At 42.8% G+C, this 25,876-nt stretch overlaps 1 protein-coding gene across 5 annotated transcripts in view; it reads right to left on the reverse strand.

The window, feature by feature from the left end:
* LOC126925220 (uncharacterized) overlaps positions 1–25,876 on the reverse strand; it is a 161,014-nt gene that overhangs the window by 128,140 nt on the left and 6,998 nt on the right. For all 5 annotated transcript variants that reach the window (XM_050740534.1, XM_050740533.1, XM_050740532.1 and 2 more), the window contains exon 2: positions 14,735–19,635. In XM_050740534.1, coding sequence (XP_050596491.1) covers positions 14,735–19,601 — 4,867 coding nt within the window. In that variant the 5' untranslated portion in view covers positions 19,602–19,635. The remainder of the gene's footprint in view (positions 1–14,734; positions 19,636–25,876) is intronic.

Consider the following 25,876-nt stretch of genomic DNA (forward strand, 5'->3'; position numbering starts at 1 on the left):
AATTGCACCAAAATACGATGCAAGGCAGGTTCCCGTTGGTCGAATGGGGTTGCGTTTCGATCGTTGGCTCCTGCCACGTCACGGTCCAAGTTCGCGCGAGTTAAGTGGGTCAGCAGGATGCAGGCGCAACGTATACTACGAATGGCCGTTTACCTACTAAACGCAAAGTGCATCCCTTCGTTCCGCTCGTTGTCGTAAAGTAACTACCATCACTGTATATTTTCGACGAGGGAATGGGTGGCGCGTGCACATCCTATCCCACGTAAAATAAAGTAACGACGAAAGAAAAGTGTCGTGGCGAAAGTAGCGATTCACCCGATGCACAGGCAGAGGCGGTTAAAAAACCAAATCATTTGGTTGGCAGGCGGTTTGCCGCGAAGCGAACCGACCATCTTTCCGACGATTATCTCGCGAAATGAGGTTTAGGAGACCTACTCTCTCGGTGTTCTACCTCCATTTTCTCGGAACAAGCGAATAAGCGATCGAGCGAGAATGGAAAGTCGGAATGGAAAAGGGAATTCGCTTGTTCGCGATGGGGTAATTCGGCGAACGTAAACAAACGCTCGAATGCGCTCATTTAAAGCGCTCCCCTCGCGCGTTCCAACGTTTACACAGCTTACACTGTCGCAGCAAATTTCCAAGCAACGATTTTAATACAAACCGAGCATTGTCACGTTCCCTGCGAGTCAGGAAAATTAACGAAACGAAGCGGGAAACGCCTGGTTGGTGAACCGAGGGCGCAGGTGGACAGAGAAAGATGCAGAGATGAAACAGTTTTGCGCAATAATGGCTCGATCGGACTTTTTTTTCAAACGCGATTGCTCCAGAGGTGGCATACTTTTACCGATCAACTACGGCTACGTGGAACGCGTTATCGACCGAGACCGTGTCGATCGCCATTATTGGGCCAAAACTAGTCGTATGAATTAGATCGTCGCTTCCTTACCGTCCAACGATACGCAATGCCTCCAGACGAAAATACGCATGCCGACTTGAGAACGTGAGATTTCGCGGTCGACGATCAAGCATTCGCCGAATGATTCGGCGAGGGCAGCAGTTCGAGCGCACGAATCGAGCGGTGGATCCGCGTCACACTTGCTCCTCTTCGATCTCAAGGGACAGGCTCCGTGAGATCGTGGCGGAAACACGCCTCGCGGCAACGTACTCCTCGAATACCCAACTGTCTGACTCGCTTGGCCAGCATCGTCCGAGTTTTCTTCGATTTGCTTCCCCTTGGTACTGACGCCTGACCACGGTCAACGTTGCTCTGACGATCGATTTGACCGACGATCGATGAGCAATGGAAGCCCAACAAGATAACGATCTTACGCGAGGCAACGATGCGACGTAACTGTTCTCGGCAGGAGCAGCGCTGCCACAGGGAGGGACAGACAGATTGGAGGCTGCCGCCGCCGACGCTGCTGCTGCTGCTGCTGCTACTAGCGGAGGTGCTACTGATAGTAGCAGTGGTGGTATCGTAACCACTGCCGACAGCGGAAGCACGCGCGGGGTGTGTACACACCCGGGACACGACCGAGAGGAGGACTCGATAGAATACTGTCGAGGAAGAGAAGAGCGGAAAAGAGAAAGAAAGCAGGCGAGAGAGAGAAAGAGAGAGGAGCAACGAAGAGGGAGAGGAAATTGGAGGAAAGGAGAACGGGTTGCGGGGAATTGAGGTGCAAAGAAGGAGGATCGGGGGTGTGCAACCTGCGCGCAAGCGTGGAGGAACAGCCACAGGGTGTAGCCGCTCTCTGCCTGTCAACCTGCCTGCCTGAGATGCACGTTCGCCACAGCTGAGAAACTCAGATACTTTGTCGTTTGGTCGGTAATCGGCCCTTCAACAACGCGTCCCTTATCGTCGTCCGACCCATCAGTTCCCTTAGCATTTCCTCCTGTATGGCTAACGCGTACCTGCTACCTAACTGGCAACCGACCGACGTACGATTCCTCGACGAAAGATGAGATTTCTCGGAAGATGTGGAACAAAGTTTCCGCGATCGACGCTTCGTCTTTGGCAAAGACGATGTTGACAATCTGATTGATAGATGTGTACTAACATCATGTTTCTACTAATATTTAAAGAGAAATGGTTCAAAATATCAGAAGATGCAGTAACATCTGACGATCAAATCGTACGCTGAAAATCTTAAAACGTTCGATCTCTTCCTCGACTCGAACTTGCATCAGGTCGACAACGTATTAGGTTGTCCGAAAAGTGTCTTTCTTTTACAGGCACGTCTTTTACAACGATGCATCTTTACATGAAACCTAATCTATCGAACGTTATGATCTTTGTTTCGATAGTGCAAAATGGATCATACGTAATTCGACAAATATAAAATAATAATAATATAAAATAATATAAAACGGAAAATGTAGTGCATCCATTATTTCCTTATAAAAAGAAATAAACTTTTCGGATGACCTAACATAAGTTTGTATCTTAGAGTGAATTCTAACGCGTTCAAAAATGGGCGGTAACAGCTTTCAAAAAATATTTTGGAAAAATCAACTTTCTAGATTAAGATTATCATCAACTTTTCGATAAATAATTTGTTTACGTTACAATTATATACTAAATAATATATCACAAAACATGAGATATATCGCCATGTCCGAAAGATCAAGGTAAGGGCTAACTAACGTTGTTTTGCGTTGGATGAAAGATCGCGCCAGTTGGCTGAACTTTGGTCGACGAACAGACGTACGACCTATTTTCTTCCTATTATTTACTTCGAAATGGTCTCTGCGGAAATATAAAGCGAACAGGCGCTTGAACGCGTAAAAGAAAAATGCTACGGACTGTGCAGCCAAGAGTGAAAGAACCCACGTATATCTATATATACAGAGTGTCTCATTTTAATCGATCCACGTAAACGTCTCTGAGCTAAACATTATTCGAAGATAAAACTCACTTGGTTTCTTGAGGGACGCGTCGTGCTCCTTCCGAGGTTCCAAAGCGACCTTTCTTTTTTTCCAAATGGAACCGTACATTTTCTCGTACGGTCGATTCCACGAAATTAACATTGCTATATATTTTTAAACGTTTTAAGCATTTTCAGGTAAAAGTGACGCGATTCTTTTTTCGTTGAGAATTAAAAACTGCATATATTGGGTTGGCAACTAAGTGATTGCGGAATTTGTCAATACCACGTAATTACAAAGTCCGCAATCATTTAGTTGCCAATCCAATATAACAAAGCCACATTGTTCCGTTCGACGAAATAGAGATCATCGGTCGATATATAATTTAGAAAATATTGCCTTGGGTCGACTAAAATTGGACACCCCGTATACTACAGCAGAGGAAATTTATCGCACATCTTTCAAATAGCACGCTTCGTCGCGTGCTTTATCCGGTTGTGAAATTTCAGCTAGTGTTTGTAAATAGCATCAGAGGACACCTGCAGGTTCGTTTGAACGATCAACGTCGCGTCTAATTCGTCATCGACTATTTCGTTCGGGAAGAACGCGCCGAAAACGGAAATACATATTTCTCGTCTTTCAAACAAAACTAATTTTAAAGCTATGCTGTTAATCAATTGCTATCTTCATGTTTTTGGTTTTTAGGAACAGAATTAAATTTTTCTCATCTTCTGGAACATTTCAGAGATATTAACTCTTTACCGACCGATAGCCAATTAATCGGTTTTTTGTCGCTGACGTTTACCGACTGATAGCTTATTAATCGGCTTTTTGTCACCGACGCTTACCCACCGATAACCTATTAATCGGCTTTTTGTAGCAGACAATCTTTCTCATTATTTGAACAGTAATTCGTTATTTAATACTAAAGTACCTTGCTCAGTTGCGTCAATTGCGTTGCTTCGTAAGCTCCTACAGTTTTATACCAATTTGAAAAACTTACTGTCCGCGATGAACGAAAAGAATGATAAAGGAGAGTCTAAACCTAAACAGAGCCGGCGCAAGGAAGAATCTGCGACTGAGCTGCCGGTCGGACGTGCGTATACTGTTGAACCTTTAGCGGTCGGTAAAGTGTTAATGGCAATTTATCAAATTATTTCCTTTCTTAACTATTTTGCATTAAAATACTTTTTTTAAGTCACTGTTATTCTTGCTGTTGGTATGTTTTTACATACTACGCGCATTCTGTAGATTTCTCCGCTCTTCGAAAATGTATAAATTGATCGATGTATAAATCGAATTAAAATGCGTTAATTTTCAAAAATTTATCGATGTTACGTGATAATAAAGTTCGCTTGGAAATTCGAAAAATAAACGTCGTTCGTGCACTTTGATACAGCAACAATAAACGTAGCTTAGAAAACAATACACGTGAAACGTGTGCATATGTCACGAGATGACGCAGCCTTCACCGTCACAGGATTAACCTTTACGCCGCGATATTCGACTACGGTGAAGCACTGGCGTGTTCCAGTTCACAGAAACATTTCATTTTAATCCATCTGTCGTTCAAATGTATCTTTTTGCTCTCGAATGATCGAGAAGGACGTGTACGTAACGACAGAACAAGAGCGCAAAGGAAAAATCGAATAATTCCATTTCTGTTGGGTCTTTGACTTTGGTATCAACTCAGCGATGAAAATCCAGTATAGTGATACGACATGGTTGAAAATAGGGACAACTCGTGAAAGTATAATTCACTTAAACGTTGTACACAGCGATAAATTTTCAACAACTGCAGAAAACAAACGACACGACTGCTTCTACATTTACGAGAATAGAATAATGTGCATACACGTAATCGTAAAATAAATATACAAAAGGAAATCGTGGCTTGGTAATATGAAATTGCTTCGAAGCATACTATTGGGTTGGCAACTAAGTGATTGCGGATTTTGTCATTAGATGGTATCGACAAAATCCGCAATCATTTAATTGCCAATATAACATGGACTGTAACACGCTAAACTTAAAAAGTATAATTTGCACGTTTAATAAGTATATTGCACGGGTATCTACGCGTTTATGAAAAGGGGAATAGTCGAAATGCAGCTCGAGATACCTAAATTATAACGAGGCGTCGTTCTGTTAGACGTAAAGTATCGTAGAAACACGATCATGAAAAGCATAGATGAACCTGACGAAGACAACTTTCTCGTTTCGAACAATCATAAGACGTCGAAACGAATGTACAAATTGCAAAAATTCGCGCGTTTTCTTCTAAAGGAAAGTCGATATTTATTCAGTGGAAATTGAATGAACTTTGTGAATTATTGGGTTGGCAACTAAGTGATTGCGGATTTTGTCATTGCCACCTAATGGTACAGCTGGGAAAATTGGAAAACTTCATTTCTAAAAGTTTTTAGCAACAAGGATTGGTCTGCAACACGATACGCCTATAACTTCAAATACATCTTCAAGCACTTGATTTTCTTCTCCTCATTTTGGATTTTTAATTTTTTCCACTCCGTTTCATACTCTGATATTCAATCTCCGGCTTTTTGTGTTCCATCAAATTGTTTTAAGCTGAAGCTTGCTTCTTCTTTTTCATAATTCCACATTTTTCCTTAATAAGTTATTAAGTGGTTCTAAAAGTTTGTAGGCATCTTCTATAAATTTATAATAAAAATTCATTATCCCCAGTAATTATCTTACATTTTTTTTTTCTCCTTTGGGCGTTCAAATTCGCGTATTGCTCTCAGGTTATCTCTTCCTGGTCGCACGCCGTTTTTTTTCCATGATGTGACCAAGATATTTTACTGAACATTTTGCAAAATTACCACCTAATGACAAAATCCGCAATCACTTAATTGCTAACGCAATAATTTCCAAAATAATTACTTTCGTATAAAGCAGAAAAAGAGGAATTTAATTTATCGTAGATTTCGCCTATAGCAGATAGTAGAATTACCATTAAAGTTATCTCGATGTTTCGATAAAACTGGACTCGATTAAAAAACCTAACAGCCACCGTTTCCAATTGTTAGTTTGCCATTCGTTTTCACTTATACTTCGATAGCGTTCACGTACTCTGTTTCTACTGTGATCGATCAAAGTGTGCGGATACTCGCGTGCTTTCGCGTAATGACGAGAATCGTCATCCAAGGGACGAGGCATTTTGCGTCCGTTATCTCGTCACTGTAAACCGAGAGAATGCTCCGACCTTGTTGCATCAGGTCCTCCGAATCGGTTATCGAAAATCGATGCTGTTCTCGCGGCAGAGCTTTGTCGCGGCCAATTCCAGCGTTCCATGGACAAATAACATAATCACCAGGGAAATTGTTCGAGAATACAGAGACAAAGAGAGGAAGAATAGAAAAGAAATCGGGCGTTCCACGAACATGAAAAACTAAAAGCCACAGAGAGAGAGAGAGAGAGAGAAACGTAATGTAAAAGAGCGACGACGAGAAGAAGTGTTGCTTCTTACCTTCTCTGCCGAATTTACGCTTCTTTTTTCCAAGACTGGTGCCGGCTGAAGAGCTCTTGCCGGAGCTCTTGTCCTTGCTCTTCCAGCGCATCAACATGTTTCGCAAACGCTTCAGCGTCTCGAAGATAGATCGTTGCGCGTCATTCGAAAATACCGCGCGCGCGCGTGCGCGCGCGTTCACGATAGTCGGCTGGAGTTGGATCGCGCTATCGTCGATCGACTGGCGCGATCCTGCACCGATTTCCGCGTTTCCACGCCATCTTCTCGTTTCCTCGTCCCGTGCATCACAAACGCCAACGCGTATTATCGTCGTTCGTTTACCTCGAACCGACCGCTTCTAGGCGTTCGCCGGTCGAAAAGCTTGCGCTTCTTTTATCGCTCGATCTTCTTTCCCGAATTTAGCGAACAGTTGGGAAAAACAATTGCGAACGAGCTTTCGCGTGGAAGGTTAGATCGTTGGAGAATTACGAGAACTGGCAGTGCCGGTGAAGATTCGGCCGCCTCTCACGTCGCCATTTTTCGCACGCGAATTCCATCGCTCGCCGTGGGTGGGTGGCGTACTCGGAGCACGCTACGTACCGAACCGGATCACTGGGTCAAAGGAACCGGCCGGCCCTGCCAACGCTGCCAGTCCCGTTCGAGATATTCGATGAATGAAATTAATCGCGACAGATCGAATGCAAATTACCTACGTCCGCGTTACATCGCAGACTGATTTCTCAGTCGAGGTAAATTTATCTCGAGCGTGAAACAACACTGGATAGAGGCTGTGCGAGCCAACACTTGAATTACACGCGCGTTATCGCAAAACAGATGAATATTCCACTTTTCACGGATTATCTTGATAAGCGAGGACGTGGAAGCTTAAGTGAAAAATAGCCATTCGGAGATTATAGAATTACTTGAAAAAAGAAGGAGAAGAGAAGCAGCGAGAAGAAGACGATGAGCAGAAAAAAGACGAGAAAAATGATCAAGTGTATCCTGCTCATGATCCCGTCGGTCTTCCAAATCGATAGGTCCACCTCGTATTTTAAGCAATATGGAGCTGCACTTTCAGTGCTATCGACCGTTTCTTGCGAACGAAGAAACCAGCACAGCCGATGCACCGTCACCACGCGTTGTTACGATTCTTCCCTGCACACGTACGCAACTAACAACGCCTATACACCAGGCAGTTACCTTGCAGGATACGTGTGGTACAATTGCCTTGACACATGTAGCGCAACGAGCAACCTCAGACACCAACTTGATTACACGGTGAAGGTCGTGACCGAGGAAGAACCAACAGCTATATATACATGTATATGTATACAAGCAAATGCACACGCGTTCACCGACTGCTACTACGACCAGCTTCTTATCATCGAGTAACGCGATGTGACTGCGTATTGCAGACGTCAGAGAGTCAAAGCGAGAGATTCGCTCGGTGTTGCACACTCGCCAATAAACATCTGCCGAGAAACGACTAACTCGACGACGTCGAAGAAAAAGTCACTAAACCTAAGGATCGTGGAATTGTTGGAGGAACGATGATCGCGAAACGAATTTCGAGGAAATTGTGAGAAAGAACAATAGCACCGGTCGGCAGAAGGGAGAACCTCGCGTCAACTAGCAGCGACTAAACCGTCGTGTCACCGGCACGCCACCGCCACCCTCGAGGTTGCTGATTCCTCCAACGATCGCGGCCAGCATCGCTGCGCGCTCCTCCTTCGCTTCACACGCGTCTTCGAAGGTCGCGATCGATCGTACCTCTGTCTATGAGATTTGCAGCTCGGAAACCGGCGAATAAGACACAGCCACCGGCATCGACACCGGCGACGTCGCACACCCACTACCACCACCACCACGAGGACCACCACCACAATCGTGACGAGCTACGCGCCGTTCCACAAGGTGCGTCAACGCCGGCAGCAGCGGCACCACCGTCGAAAACGCGGCCAACGTCGTCGCCGGGATCTGCCCGAGTCCCGGCACTGCACCCACCACCTACACACCCCTCGGCACCGCTCGCGTGTCCACGTTCGCCCCGCTCCGCCCTAAACCTCCCGCTTTGTCTCTCCTGCCATCTCTCCCCATCCTATCTTGCCGCACAGTGACGTCACGGGAATGGAGTCGGGGATCGATCCCGAACGCCCACCTCGACACCGCATCCTCCCGAACGCAGTTGCTCTACTCACCGGATGGAAAACATTCGACCGATATCGCGACCTCTGTCGACCTTCTCTTCCTGCTGCTCTTCCTTCGTCACCTCACGAGGACGAGAGGATAGGACGATTGTTGGTTTCCTGACGCATCGCAGGATTCAGCGACCTGCGTACCGATGCAACCGACTAACCTTCTCGTTGTTTTCGACGATGCAGAGGCGACAGAGTTCGCTAGAGTTTGCATTCAGTTTGCACTTGGCTTCGGTGGCTGTTTCATTTCGCTTCGATTAGGGTGTTGTCGAAGATTCTCGCGGACGAGCAGATCGCAGACGACTGGCAACGTGTGTTTTGGGAAAAAAGGGAGGTGGAATGAGGCGGTGGAAGGTGGGAAAAGTAGGTACACTACGTAGGTTTAGAAGATTTATGACCACGCAATTTACGTATTAGAATTAGTACGAGAATGGTGGAAGCGTGTCCCATGTATTTACTAACACGTAACGTGATCGAGATTAATTTTTATGTCTTCTGTAGCTAGTTACTATTACGTTACAATTTAATACGACACTGTGTCATAAACACGCAGCCTGTGCTACGCGAATACCACGTTACAATTGATTGTCCAAATTATTATGAACAATATTATTATGAAATATATATGGATTATTTCATTCGTTCAATTTACTACTAAGCCATAGCCAAGAACATGTTCGCCTTCCCATAGCCAATTCAGCTGATCTATGGATAGGAGGAGCAAACGTGGAACATTTCTTGTCTGTGTATTATCTAACTAGTCATCTTCCAAGTATTAAACGAGTGCTTTAACACTAGAAATACCACACCAGTGAAATTGACTGGTTTTGCAATTTTATTTTCAAATTCCTACTTCGTGTTATATTTTTTCCGCAATGATGTAATGACTTTCGTAACGATAACTAAAAGAATAATATAACGAATTTTATTTTGGTTTTTATGTATTCAAACTGAAAATAATTTTGCATCAAGGCTACTTATACCAATATCAGTCAAAATGACTGGTACTTGTCAAAGTGTAAAAGGACCCTGCAATTTGTTTATCGAACCCCAATTAATCAGTTTCCTCGTTTTCCACAACGTGCCACATATTTTTCAAATTTTTACTGCGTATCATTCGATATGACGATATCAGGAAAATTCCGGATCGATCGCTGGATCGCTAGATGCTAATACTAGAAACACCACACCAATCAAAATAACTGGTTCTACAATTTTATAAATGTGTCAACCCCCGTTTAGGGATCATGGCCCCAGATGGATTAATAATAGCAAAAATGTACTACATAACATGGAATTCCTTCCATAAGGAAGTAATAAATAAATAAATATAAAAATATTTTTTATTAGGTATTTTTTAAAGACCAGTCATTTTTACTGGTTTTGGTAGAAATAGCTTCGTGTTAACTATCGGTAGTTCTAATGTTAAACAAATGGTATCCACAGATCAAGAACAAACGTATAACTGTTATTATCAAATTCTGCTATATTTTCCACTCGTGACACGATTCAGAAAGGCATCAGCGCCACTCTAACATCCGGATATCGACTATTCGAATTTGCATCCGAGCTGCCTAATTTGCATACATATTGAACGGCGTATCGACTAATCGAAAACTCGACAAACAATTTCGTTGTCCTTACTTTTCCTTCCAGACTCTGATCTCCAATGCGATCGACCAGATTGGGCGTCGCTCGATGAGTCCTGTTCCTTCGTCAACGAGAAAACGCGCGTACTCCGTTCTCGTTTTCAACTTTTCTCGTTTTTAACCCGTGCGTGCACGGTGCAGCGTTTCTGTTAACAGTTTTATGTACTGTGGTGAACTGTATCGCGATGTTTCGTTACGATCGTCAATTCGCAACGCGCTCGGTTCCGAATATAGTTCGTCGCGAGTCGTATCAGAGATTTCCCTCGCAATTACTTTTTTTCAAATAATCATAAACCACCCGCATAAACGAAAAAAAAGAGATCGGCATTTTTCGCAAACAAATCAACGAAGCGATATCGCGCTGCACGGATTCTTAAAAACCCCTGCCACTAAAATGGTTAAACGTGTAAGCGAATTGCGGTAGAGTTCAGAGGCCCGGCGCTGCGTCTATAAATATAGATCATAAGCGGAAGCTTTGTTTTCACACGGGCTCGCCGTGGCCGAGGCGTTTTACGATCGACGGCCGCGCTTCCGCGCGAATCTTTGCCGAAACGATGAAACGAGAAACACGCGTTACAATCTCGAAATATGGAACTTTCTTTGCTCCTGTTAACACTTTATCAACCGATTAATCGGCATTTTGTCGCCAACGCTTACCGACTAATAGCCTATTAATCGGCTTTCTGTTGTCGACAATCTTTCTCATTATATGACAAGTAATTTGTTATTTAGTACTAAGGTACCTTGCTCAGTTGCGTTGCTTTGAAAGCTCCTACAGTTTTATACCAATTTGAAAAACTTACCGTTCGCGATGAACGAAAAGAATGGTAAAGGAGAGTCTAAACCGAAACAGAGTCAGCGCCAGTTAATCGAATAATCATATTTAAATTAAACAATAACTTTGTTTGCCTGATTTAACCTCGATCTAATAAACAATGTTTCATTTTGAACGCGATGCCATTGTTAACGAGAACCCATGATTGTTCGATCAACTGATGAATAAATTCTACTTTACCGGGACGTTCCGAAGCTCCGGGTTCGCTTTCACGCGCCGCATTTCCTCTTATTGGAATTACGACGAAAGATTGGCGAACAAGAAGCAGACTAAAAGGAGGGAAAGACGAGGACGTAAAGCTAGCGGAAACAATAGATAATCGGCGAGAGACATTGGAATTACGCGGTACACCTCGTTTCCTGAACGAATCGACGCGTCGGTTAAATTACTCGTCGTTAATTGCAAGCTTCGATTTAAGCTCCGTAATGAATTCGCGATATAACCGAGTGTATAGGCAATTAAAAGATTTCCATTCTTCGCGCGACAAAGTAGTTAGTCTGGAATCGCGTGGTCATGTGGTTGTAGTTACGAACGCACAGCTGCAAAGTTGTCGCGGTTTCGCCTCTGTACCGTTAAATCTTTGCAACAGCTCCGGAGATGCGGCTGTTATGGAATAGTTTGCAACCGGCAGACACGACTCTACAAACTCCTAGCAGTCTGCACACATCGATAGACGTAGAAAATGTAATACCCACAATACGACTTCGTATCTTTTGGAATATAATTAAAAGAGTAGAAATTCGGTGGAAAATTGTTGCATCCTACGCTTTCAAGTTTATTATGCGCGCATAAAAATCCGGCTAATGTATTGGGTTGGCAACTAAGTGGTTGCGGATATCGTCATTACCATCTATTGACAAAAGCCGCAATCACTTAGTTGCCAACCCGATATAAATACAGAGACGTTGGAACTTCGATACGACGAGTAACTGTGACATTACATGTAAATACGTTTGCACCAATGTTCTATCCTTCACGCGTTATAATACATATGCGTATGAGCATATTGGCGACGACGACCTTACAACTCCAGTCTGATGCCCCACTCTTTAAATTTAAACGCTTTCTCTACGTTCGAAAACGTGGTTACTGGCTGTGTCTACAGCAATTTCGATTCTATCGTACAGTATGAAAGAGCTGCTACTGTGAATTCTTAGAAATTGCCACAATCGCTGGCAACGTTCTTCAACAAAGCTCCACCAAAAATACGAACTGCAGTTCTGGTCCAGGAAATCAACATCAGCTTACCACCAATGTAAGGACTTCCTTTACCAATTTCATAGTGTGTGTTGCCAATCCAATAGCTATGATATTTGTCCGAAATATGCGTAATGGAAACATTTTCGGTTTTTGCATCTCCTTCGCACGGTCGATCGATACCGATCGTCGATACATTGCTCATAGAAGAGTTTATTCGCCGATTCTCGCGATATCCAGCGCTGTGATACATTTTGTGCATCCCAGTTTGTCCGCCGCTGGCGATTTCATTTGAGACGAGAAACGTAACAACGAATTATTTCGTTCGCACGAAAGCCACGGTGTCGCTCGATTCGTTGTTTGTTCGGTTTTCTTTTTATCGTATTCAGGTTTGCCTGTTTGCGTCACTTTTTGCTATTCAAATAAAGCTATAGACCTAGAAAACTAACTAAACGTAAAATGTTTATGTAAAACGATTACGATATATATAGAATGAAATTAGAATAAAAGGAAAAACGTATCGGTCGACGTGCTATATTTTCGCAATGGAAATGTTTCGTGAAAGCAAAAATTGCAAATGACAGTGTAAAACATCGCTACGATAACACGGAGCGACGCTACGATAACAGGCCCGGGCATTACGTTCGGAGGTATCGCAGTGTGAAAACTGGATTTACAAAAATCAAATAAACCACGCAGATGGCCTGCCAATAGCACGTGTTTCGAAAAACCAATTCATTTTTGCAGAATATTACGAACTACCTTCCGTTTCAAACATTTCAAGGTACACAAATTTCTACGTTCTAGCACTTGAAATTTTTTATCAAAATTCTACGTACATATTATATATATATAATATATATATATATATATATATATATATATATATTCTGATGTCAAATTGTCGTTTGGATTTCGAGCGCGAGACGATTCTTCGTTAGCATTTGCCATCATGATGTTCAATAAAGGTTGTATTTACATAAAATTATATTTCTTTACAAAGTTTGATAAACAATTAGTTTAACGGTTAACTAAGATAACAAACAATAAGTAAACAAATGCTTTTAATAATATTCTTGGGTTCTGTAACGAATCCACGGTCAACGGGAAACTTTCTGTACGTTTTAATATTTTTTTGATAGCTCACTGACACGTTCACTCAGGCACAGGGTTTCTCTAAGACTGACTCCAAGACGATGACAGTAAACTCTCCAAGGAGATTGCAAAATAAATGACAGATACAGTTACATATATCAAATACATATCGATCGGGAATATCAACAAATTCCCAAGCGCCGTAACTAGGCAGTTCCACATAAACCAGCATTGCTCCTGATCAAGACTTGATTGTTTATACAGCGTATCCCTTAACCCTGGAACCTCCTTTGTAAAACATTTCGTTCATCCCGTGACCGTGGCTACGTTCGGCGACCAGTTATGTCACCCCGAGCCCAAGTATTGAGAAATCTTCCAAAAGAAAGGCTCGATGTCTCTACATCTCCGACACGGCCTATATATATATATATATATATATATATATATATATATATATATATGTATGTATGTATGTATAATTAACCAATGTAACCTTTTTAAAAAAACATTTTTGTTAGAAATAAAGGTAACAGCAGGAAGATTTCACAGATTATAGAGTTTTGAGTGTAGCCAAGAAATTATCGCGCAAGAGATGAGAATAAAAGCTGAACAGCTCTATGAACAATTACAAAACCTTTGATGTGTCTGGAAATCGTATTTGAAGAAACGGATGTGTGAATATGTATAGGTGAGAATACGTATACGCGAAACGGTAACACCACGGACACGCAAGAGGCTTAAAGCGTAAGAGCGAGATTTGTCTGCCGCGAACGAGAACGTGCTTCTACGCGATGCTTCGCCCGGTTTGCCTTAAGAGGCTCATTGAAATGCACGGTCATACGCCGTGCCACGCGGTTTGCACCTTGTCCGGATAAAAGCACAATGCGGCCGAAACGCGGTTGCTTTGACACGAAAACGTCGTAAAAAAAGAGAAAAGAAAAGAACGCTAGGAAATTGACGATCAGTCGAATAATCCGTCACATCCGCCTTTCGAAATTGTTCTTTCTTTCCTGGTGAATGTTAACACTTCACCGACCGATAGCCGATTAATCGGTTTTTTGTCGCCAACACTTACCGACTGAGAGCCTATTAATCGGCTTTTTGTCGTCGACAATCTTTCTCATTATTTGAGCAGTATTTTGTTATTTAGTACTAAGGTACCTTGCTCAGTTACGTCAGTTGCGTTGCTTTGTAAGCTTCCACAGTTTTATACCAATTTGATAAACTTACCGTTCGCGATGAACGGAAAGAATGGCATTGGAGAGTCTAAACCGAAACAGAGCCGGCGCCAGGAAGAATCTGAGCCTGACGTGCGTATGCTGTTGAACCGCTAGCGGTCGATAAAGTGTTAATAAGACAAAGAACGTAACCGTAATCCGCTGGTTGGTGAAAATGATTTAACGAAAAAGAAATCGACTAAAACGGCACTCACCCTTTTGCTGAAGTACTCGTTGTGGACTAACAGCCCTCCTAGGGTCGTTCCCACTGTTCCAACGAACTTCGCTATAGGCGACACTCCGTGCGGGTCCTGGTCCAGCTGTAGATACGCTTCTCGCGCCACATGCAACATCTTTGGGCAAAGGCGGCAGAGGTCTGTCAGCGTCATACTCCGTACCATCCAGGCAATTCACATCCCTACGTTCCTGGTGCAAGAACACGGAATCGGAATCGGAAACACTGTCTTCGCTTCTGTGTCTCCTAGTCGGTGGTTCCGGGGCAGTGCCATGTTTCGTTGGCCAGCTTCCACTAGCCAAATCCTGACCAACGGCCGACTGGTTGGAGAAACTGACCCTTTTCGCGCCACCGGCGGTTCCGTACTCCACAGACTCTCCGCCGATCAAGCTTCCCCTCTTGAAAATCGGCGGAGGAGCGACTGCCTTTCCATCGACGTCATTCGCCTCCTGCTCGTAGATCGAAGAAACTTCGAGTTTCCTCGGAACCATTTGCCCCTCTCCTCTGTGAAAATGTGGAGAAGCACTTTTGCTTCTTTGCGCTTCTTGTCTAGCGGGCTCCAGAGGTTTGGATGGAACCAAATCGCGACGATCGCGAATGGCCTGTTGAGGTCTGACGATCAAAACAGGCTGATTTTGGCCCTTCTGACTTTGCATTAGAGGCGGTTTTCCTATAGGATTCGATTTAGAACATCGAAGATTACCAGCGGACCACGAAGCTGGGTTACCGTGAGCAACAGGCACGGCAACACTCGTGGGACTTCGAATCGCAGTTTGTCTAGGCGTCGACGTTCTGACGGGATTCTTCTTGCAATAAGAGGATTCCTCTATCAGATTCTGCTCGTAAATACGTCGTTGTTGTTCCTCATCCAGCTTCTTGAGCTGCTGCCAGTACACCGCTTCCCTGACCTCGGGTAAATCAATTTTTCGAGCCATCTGTCTGGAGCTGGCGCTCACAGGAGAGGCCAGCGACTTTCTGTGTGCTTCCAACGCCTTCTGCTGCCAGTAGAATGCTTCTAAATGCTGTCTGGTCTTTTGTTTCGAAGGTGACAAAGGTCCGCTATTAATGCTCAATGTTCCCCGTTGTCCATACATTGGTTCGCAGATTTTCTGAACGTACATCGTTTCTGGCCGAGACTCTTGCTGCTGTGAAATACTTTGCTCTTCTACGCCAACTCTATTAGCGTTTCGTGCTAATTGAATTTCCGCCTGACGAGAAGCAACAGCATTTTGCGAATAATGAGTCTGCTCTCGATGATGATGATTTTCTTTGGATCCTGACTCGGTCAAATGGACAGACTTCTGCGTGTTTGGTTGAACTTCTTTCAGCGGACTCGTACGAGCTTCGCTTGGCTGCTGTGGACTTGCTTGTGGAGAAGACGTGTGTGCTTGAACCCAAGCCACTCTGTCGTCACCGTCGTTCCTATTTACATTATCCGATCTATGGTTTATGTTTTCCGGTGAATGAATTCTTGGAGAGCTAACAACCGCGTTTCTTTGACTTTTGTATCCGTAAATGGGCTCTGGTCTCGGTATTTCTGTATTAAAGTTTCCATTGGCCCCTGCAGTGCCTTTAGACATAGTAGCATCCTTATTTGGGCTGGAATCTTGGTTACGTTGATCCACGGAATTAACGTTAACAAGTTTACGGGGTGTGTTCGTCATGTGAACAGGTGATTCTATAGCGCAGCGTCTGGATTCGTTCGAAGGACGTGGTATTCTCGTCTCGCAGGTGGTTTCTCTTTTCGGAGAAGCTATCAGAATCTGCTCGTTGGGCTGAGCTCTCCTGGAAGCTGGTAGACGTTGTCGCGATCCAAAGGGAGAAATCGGTTTGCCTTGGCTTCCGCTAGGAGAAGTCGGACCACGATTCGATTCCTCGCGATTATTCGCTTCTCCAGCTTGCCTTTCATCCTCGCGTTTTTCATTCGCAAGATTTTCTCTCGGCGAAACAGATCTTTCTGCCCTCGAACGAGTTCTCTGAGACGGGGAAACTCTCTTGTCCAAAGAGTCTTCGATCGAACGGTCGAGTTGCTTAGCATTGGCCGAATTTTCTTGGCAAGGAGAAGGCGAAGCAGGAGTCTCGTCATAAATCCTCTCATCCATGCATCTAGTCGACGATCTGGAGGGCGATTTCTCATTTTCGTAGATCCCTTCTCGCCTAGAATCTTCCTCGTCGAACTCGCGTCCATTGGGAGACCCACTATTTCGAGGCGAATGTAAATAATATTCGCCGCTCTTCGAACTGGATGGCGAGAATTCGCTTTTCTGGCTGGAATTGGGTGTGCAACTCGAATCCCCGTAATCTCCAGATTTCTGACTGGACCCTGAGGAAAGGTACTTGGGGGATCTACCTACCAAAGGGGCTCTGTGATTCTGATTTACTATCGGCTGCCTAGTGATCTTTACCTGTGCAGACACAGACTTCAAAATCAGACCAGGAGGATTGTCATTTTCATACAATCCAGGTTCGTTCAGATATTCCGGCGGCTTATCGTACGCGTTCTTTCCAAATCTGGCTATTTGCTCTTGCCTTTCCTCTTGCTCCTCCAAATAGTTCTCGTAGTTGGCCAATTCGGTCCTTGAGTGAGGTATCGCGGGTAACGGTCGATCCATCGGATGAATGGCCCTGGGCCTAACTAAGTACCTCTCGCTAGGTGGAGCAGAGATCCTTCCAGAAGGTGCGTGATTCCTCTGAAAGAAGTAAGGCGGTCTACTCGCGTGATTCGGCTCCTGCAGACTGTGTTTTCGTTCCAGCTGGCCGTATCGCTGGCCGTATCTCTGGCTAAATTCCTCGCGCTTCTGCCTCTGCTCGAATTTCCTGATGTCGGGCGAGATTCCCAGCTGCGCGTTCCGCTCGTTCCACCTTTCGTCCGGCGCGATAGAGCTTAGACTGGAATCAGTCGTATAAGATCTCGGAGCTCCGCTTCGATCGCGTAACAGACCTTCGTGATCTTCATCTCTGGCTAGGTGATCCGGGGTGCTCGTTATGGGTCCTTGATCCGGAAAGAGCTCGCGTTTAATTTCGTCCAGCCTCTCCTCGATTATCGATCCGTTCAGGCTGTTGTCCAACTTCACGTTCCTCTTTATATCTTCGTTCAGATTCATCGTGTCAGGAGACCTGGTGTAGTTCCCGTTTTGCTGGTAACGAGCAAAGTGTCTGTCGTCGGGCCTCTTTCTCTCTTTAGACTCCTTCTTCTTGTAGTCTTTTCGAGAATCCTTCGGAGAGAAGAAACCAGGCAGCAGACGACGAAGGCCCAGTTTCTTCTTTTGTTTCTCCTCTTTCTTCGTGCGAGAGGAAGTGCCCGCCTCCATGGTGAATTCTCTTATCAGATTCGCGTAGCCGTCTGTTTTACAACTCTCTCTAACTAACGCAAAATCAACGCTGTCTGTGTTCGTGGAACTCGAAATTTTCTCGCTTTCGATCTTCGGTTGTTCTGTGAAACTCTTGGCTGTCTCGTTCCTAGGATTCCAGAATTCCTTCGACAATATATACACGGACTCGTTCCACAGATTAGAAGCTTCCAACTCTATCTCTTTTCGCCGATCAACTTCCACATTGTCAGAGTCATCCTCGATTCTCTCGTACTCCTTTTCTCTGATGTCCTCGTCCAAAGACTTGATCCTGTCCTCGAGACAGGAATCCGAGTCGACGGTACTGAGCGTGCTGTCAGCGAGAATTTCCTCGCAAGTTCTGTTGCCAGGAAGATCGATCGATCGTTCAAACTCTGGCCTGCGTTTTCTCTGGTCGAAGAGCGGCGTCTGAGGATCGTAGTCGTCGCTCTCCCTGGAGGAAACACTGCCCAACTCCTCGACGTAAGAGGACTTGGACGATTCCGAGGAGTGACGATCCAATTGGTTCTTCAGGAACTCCCCGGACCACCTCTTCTCCACTTCCAGCACCTTCTCGCTGTAGATAGGCCTCTTCCTCGAGTCTGACTCTTCTTCTACAGTGGAAACAGATTCGCGATTCACGTCCAGCAAACCGTACTCCTCGATCTTCAACCTCTTGTCGAGATTATGCTTCTGCAGAAATTCCTCGTCGAACGTGATTTTACTGGCCAACTTCTCGCTAGGTTCCGCGTCGGATAACTTGAGAACCCGGTTTTCTCGCGATTCTAGTAGTTTCTTTTTATATTTCTGAGCAGTGTTCGCGTCGATTTTCGTGTTCAGATTCTGTTGCAATACTTCGATGTTTGTTTGGCTCTTCTCTAACCGATTTTTCGCGTCGATTTCTTCTATCTCGTTGTTCTTGTCTTCCTTCGTATCTTTATCCCGTTCTTCTTTCTCTTCGATTTTCCCGCTAGGCTCGTTCTTCCTTTTATTTTCCGATCTGTCGGCAACAAATTCGTCTTTCGGCCAATCTTTTCTCGAAATCTTGCTCGGGGTAGGATTTTTCAGTGAAACCGCTATGCTGCCTATAGATGGATTCTTGCTTAATTTAACAGGCTCAATTCTCTTTTCTATAATCGTCGATTCCGTGTTTTCTTTTGACGGAGCATCGTTACAGATATCGGTACTGTTAGGCGCAAGAATATCTTCCCGAAGAGAAGCATGAAATTTACTAGAATCCGCCAATTCGTTGGTTTTTGATCGCGTGAACGCTGGCTTACCAGGCTCGGATTTTATCGACAGTTTTCTTTTCGACGAAGTTTCATTCTTCGTTAAAAGAACCTCGCGAGAACCAGCAGATTCTAAGACGATCTTTTCTACTGTAACTTTGTCTATCGACAGAACTTTCTCTTGCTCCTCTTGATCTTCGCTCTTGGCAGTTTGCTGCGTGGAATCGCGATCGGTTCGCGCGTCCGTATTCCAGGGATTCTCATCGACGATTTCCTCCGCCGCCTCCATCCTCCCGTACCCAGGAAGCGCAGCTTGCCACCGCCTAGAATTGAAATCAAGCGTTCGTCGAATCTTTCTGTGCATTAGCTAAATTTCGCTGAAACGTTCAGATTACAACAGGAATAGTTATAATGCGCCATAGTTTCTTACTAGCTGTTTATATTTATCGAACAAACAGGAATAAGTCGCACGAGCATCACCATACAACATTTGAATATTTTAAAATATATTAGAAAATTATTTATAAAATTTATAAACTAATAAATTAATAATAAAGTAAATAAAATTAATAGTACCAATATAATGATTATAATTAATATTATTATAATATATATATTATATACTGTAGGCATTTAGCTTGATTTGCTGACGAAATTGTTCGTTAAACTTCAACAACGTAGCGGTCTGACGAACGAGCAACGTAACTGCTACTTCACAAGTGTTGAAGTAACTTCAAGAAAAACTCTACATCTTTATTCATGTACATCCGTGATCTGGAGACCGCTATTACGCAGAAATATTCTAAATAAGGAAAGGTGCATATTATTGTATCCTTGAGTATACATTATGTTTCGGGTTGCAAGGTCTAGGAACAAAGGAACTAATAAACAGATTTCTATTTATGTTCCCTGTAGCCTCTAGCCAAAACTATAAGCTTAACTTTTTTGGCAATGTCCTTTTGTTATAATTATATGAACGTGTTCCCTATCATTGCATTGTCTAGTAACACTACGAGAGTAAGGATCTGAATCAGCATAAACTTATACATTATATTTATACCTCTAATTATTTCAATATACTTTTCTATTACAAATTCATCCACTCGTTCTTCAATCAGTCAATTTCAACCTCAACAATAAACAGAGCTAACGTTATGTTTATAACAGATAGAGACATTGAAAAGCGACGAGTAGCGAGGAATTGCTGCAATCCGAGACATGATAATTGTTGTCACGTGCATGCTACTTATTAGCGAATTGTAAAATTTCGTAAGAAAAAAAGAGTACCGTACATCGACACGACGCGACGTCACGTTAACACGTTGACTGCCGCGCGTGTTTTCAACGAAATCTCCTTCAGGCTACGAGTGCCGCTGTACCAAGCGTATTCTGCTAGACTGTCACCGATATTTCAGATAACTTAAAATCTGTGCCCTAATTCGTTACAATGTCGAAACGAAAAATGGAAAATTTATTTCTTAGTGAGTCAAATAGCAGCGAAAAAGAAAGCTTTTACGAGGTTTACAAAAATTCGGATAATAGCAATGAGGAAGAAATCAGATTTCCTAGAAATATAAATATAAATAGAATTACATCGTCTGATTCTGATTCGGATATTGATAAATGCAATCGTAGTGACACTGAATGCAATGAAGATACTGTCGACGAGATTTTACAAGAATTGGTCATTGAGGAACAAAGAAGAACTGATGATACCGAGGAAAGTGCAATTCAGTTTGGTGAATGGAATGAATTTAGTGTTCGGCAGAAGTCATTTTTTTCCGAGACAGACGGCCTCATTAGACAATTACCTGGCGATGTTAATCCATACGATGTGTTCGAGCTGTTCGTTCATGACGAAATAATAAATTTACTTGTATCAGAAAATTGCAATAAGGAAGGATGTAAATATTAGAAGATTTAGAGAATTATTCGCTGCAAAATTATTAGGGTTGTCTGAAAATACAAAAAATCCTTGTCTTCCACGAAGTCAGCATAATATCGCCGTTCGGAAAAATGATTCCGGGAGAAGCATTAGACGCGCGTGCAAACTATGTTATGCACATAAAAGACGTCGAACGGACCGATCAAAGACACGGGAGAATTTAAAGAAAACAACAACTTATTGTCCAAATTGTTCCGACCAAACTCAGCTTTGTATAAAATGCTTCAAGCTTTTACATTCTAAATAATTTTCTTAATAAACCATTTTCGTATTACTTTTATAACAATTCAATAGTTTTATTACTTCTTGTGGAATATCTTTTCAAATATCTACGACGATCCTTCGCAAGTAGTCAAATAAGCGTCAGCCGAATACGGATGACGCGGTCCCATCAGAAACTTTGTTGTCACCCGAATATGGGTGACATGGCAGTCAACGTGCAGAGGAAACGGTATGTACTGTACAGAGTTTCCGCGTTCGCGCTAACGAACCGTAGAGCAAACGGTTTCGAGGCCGAAGGGAAAGGATAGAGGCTGGTGGCGAGTTTAGCGAGACGCTATGCAGGCGCCAGGATAATATCGGTCGCGGTTGGCACATGGTATCGCGTTACCTTGATTACGAGAAACCGATCTAACTCAGCCGTACATTTATCTCGACTAGCATATTACGTGACTCGTGCTTCGTCTCTGACACGAAAGAATTTCATTGCGTCTCGTGGCAAATTCGATCTCTCCGCTCGCTAACTAATTACGTGCGTGTTACGTTCTTTGGGCTAACATACATCGTAGAATTAATTGGAATTCGTAGTCGACGTATCTTGAGAGTGTCAGCTTCACACTGTCGGTACAACCGAGTCGACAGATATACGACAGCCTAATTTCGTAATAATCGAAATAAAATAATGTTGGAAATTTCATTAAATACGAACTAAATGAAAATAATTGATTTTTCTTTGTTTAGAAAAATTCATTGTTTCTAGGAGCATGTGCAGCCGCCACGAGAATACTCGCAATTTCAGCCGATCGCGTACCTGTTGATAACTAGCCGCCACATTTATTTACGTTACGTTATTGGCTTGGCAACTAAGTGATTGCGGATTTTGTCAATACCGCCTAATGACAAAATTCGCAATCACTTAGTTGCCAAGCTAATAGATTGTGGAAATACCGAAATTATTTTGCGGCGCGCAACTAAGGAAATTAAACGAAAATAAGGATTTTTTTCGCTCTACGAATATTACGAGTATTCTACGAGTATCGTGAACAGGGTAAATATTTCGCCATGTTGTATAGATTCTATGCATTTTTCCATCTGTGAATTATTATTATATTATATTATATTATTTTATATTATTATATTATTATATTATATTATTTTATATTATTATATTATTATATTATATTATTTTATATTATTATATTATTATATTATATTATTTTATATTATTATATTATATTATTTGCTTGCGTAATAAATTCTGTCGCCCCTTGGTGTCTTCACGTTTTCAGGAATATTACGAAAACCTTGTTTATGCTATCGTAGATGCAGCGAGTGCAAAATGCGATAAGTAATATGCAGAAATATCGCTGGACATTGCATCTTTAACCCTTTGCATTCGGAATTTTATCTCAATTTTGTTACCAGCAGCTCTCAACGCTTTTAAGTGTTTTATTTGTAATTTACTTGAACTAAAAAATAAGACAATTTAAATAAATAAAGGAAGAAAGAAATTCACCTAAATACCAGTTTTATTCACACTATTGTTGTAGTTTGTAATTTTTAAGTGTAGGACATATCTTGAAACAATTTCCAGGATCCAATCCTGCTTTTCTTTCGCATACTTCACAAAAAAAATGGGACTCGACAAAGGTGCCCCTGAGACATAGGAGTGCAAAGGGTTAATGACAATAATAAAGGAAAAATTAACGTCACGAGTATCTCGTAAAAATTCGTTAGTATTGAGTTGGCAACTATGTGATTGCTGATGTTATCGATACCACTTATTGACAAAATCCGCAATCACTTAGTTGCCAATCCAATAGATATATCGAATTACAGATTTCTTGAATCACACGACAAAAATGATCAAAGTTTCATTAGAATTTACGATATCTCAGATTACTGGAATGTTTTCTGCAATCGACAATAATAAGCATGATACTAATCTCTTGACTCTGGCAGATAATTTCCCGTAAAAGCCAAGAAATAAGTAAAAACGAACTTGTTCTTTGCCTGCGGTCTCCGAACGACTCTCCCGACGTTTGTAGTTGCCTCTATACTCTTCGTGTAGAAAGTGATTTTCCAGCAGACGAAGCAAGCCAATTTCGCTTGGTAAAACTTAGAATTAATAACGGCTTATATGTTTTATAACTTCGGGATAAACAACATTGTTTCCATTTACCAGTTACTTTTCTCCCACACAACTGCCACTTACGTCGTGTTTACTGCCGCGATAGCCAACGAATATCTCAACGACGACGTTACTGCCACCTACCGGCCAGGGTTGTTGCAAAAATTACGAAACTTTCGTAGTTTTAGGGAAACTAGATATGTGTGAGACCAGCCACGCGTTTATCTGAAGATTTGCAGCGGTTGCGCTGTATACGTGTTCGCTTGATTCGGACTATACTAGGACTATAGGACTGTAGCGAGCCAAGTTCTCAGAAGCGAAGATTTGTTCGGGTGCAACAGAGGGCCGCGACGTTTCTTCGGATAATCGCGATAAACAGAGTTTTAACTGGTGAGTCAAGCGACAGAGCGGTGATCGGATTGGCGGCTGCAACGGAAGAAGCAACGTCGTACAGTAGCGAAGAGCAACGACCGTAACCGATTCCCTCGGCAACCCGCAAAGAGCCCGAAGCGAGACTCTTTAGTTATTTTTTAGCGCGTTTTTCGCGGTCCCGTTACCTTTCCTTTCGTCCGCCATCTCTCTTTCTCTCTCTCTCTCTTTCTCCCTTTTTCTCTCTTTCCAGTCCCGGCAAACGTTTTTACGAATCTAAGAACAGCTGGGTCATGCGCCACGTTTACGTACATGTATAAGGTGATTCGATAAAAACCACCAGCTGACGTAATTCGTTAACCAGCTAAGCTTATTATTTACTAGATAAAATACATCGCGTCTAAGGAGCTTGATCGAACGAATAGATTTTGACTTTTCGATGCCTTACATTCTCTGAGATATCAAGCTGATCTTCAGTTTCTTAACAGTCACCGTGTATTTTCTTTTGCGCTCCGTTGTAACCGTCGAAGAAAAAACGAATTCGATGACCTCTAACAATTCAAACTCGTTGTTTCTCTCGGTCGAAACACGTGGAGTACTACAAGATCGCGAAGAAAAGAACGATAATCCGTAAAGTAAAGTTTAGCCGAGTAGAGTGCTGGAACATTAATGCCGGCTACTGTACGTACAGCGGCTGGCGAACATATTCGAACACTTAGAAAATTTTTGTACGCGAATATACCGTGTGCGTTAGACGAAACTTCTTGAGAGCAGAAAGATGCAAATTGGCTGGTTTTAGACCTCGCTTCCGCTTTTTCCACGATCGTTCCCGAAACTGGAACAACGAAAGATAACTAAAGAGAAAGATACTGGCGGCAGCCTGAAGGAACGGTACGCTTCAAGGAAACGCAATACGTGTTCTTTATTGAAATTAATACGTCGGTGTTGCATTACGAAGCAGTCGATTACAAAAATACACTCTGTCGCCACCGATTACATAAACGTTTTGTATCGAAGGTTGACGTAATCGGGTCGGTTTCGAGCTGTTCCAATAAACAAACGAAGAAAACCATCATCGAACATCGATGTAAATTTGAAAGTGTTCGCTTGGGTAGAGAGGTCCTTATGCTTAACGCTGCTGCGAAATTCCGCTCTTTCTCGTCGTCAATGAGTTCATTCTTCCTCCACAGGTTTATCATTCCTAAAGAACATTCTTGCGCCTGTATTGCTGTTTCTGTTCCTGTAATATGACTGTAATATGTCTGTTTCTGTTCCCTTGGCTGTTATATTAAAATCCTATTGTCTCTGGTCAAATGCGATAAAAATACAACGCCTTTTTTCTGCCCAAGTAATTAGAACACAATTTAGCGATGGAAATCAATGGTCAAAGTGAGATACTACAGGGTTAACAATTAAGTGATTGCGGATTTTGTCATTAAGTGGTATTGAATTGACAATATCTGCAATCACTTAGTTGCCAAGCCAATATTTCGAAATCGTGAGAAATAATAAAGACGAATGGGAAGGTAAATAACATAAAATAACGCTGTCAAGGGAAGACGCGCGAATTCGAAGAATTATGATACTTTGGGGATATACAGAGGATATATAACTACTACCAAGGGATAAGATTGACCCCTGAAAATCCAGTTATTTTCCGATACTAATTGTAAGAGATAGGAAACACGCTATCGGACGAAAGTTGCTTCTTTTAATTGGGGCTATCGTTTGATAAAATTGTTTGTCGATTTTACAACGAATTATAACGTAAAATCGGAGAATAACCGGATTTTCAAGAACTATGATTCCTCCACGAGTCGAGCAAAGTTATATAATCTTTTTTGAAATTTCCTGTTAAGGTCAGAGAACTTATGATAATTTCATTGGTATATATGGATTA

The sequence above is a fragment of the Bombus affinis genome, chromosome 16 (genome assembly GCF_024516045.1).
Source record: "Bombus affinis isolate iyBomAffi1 chromosome 16, iyBomAffi1.2, whole genome shotgun sequence".
Lineage (NCBI taxonomy): Eukaryota > Metazoa > Arthropoda > Insecta > Hymenoptera > Apidae > Bombus > Bombus affinis.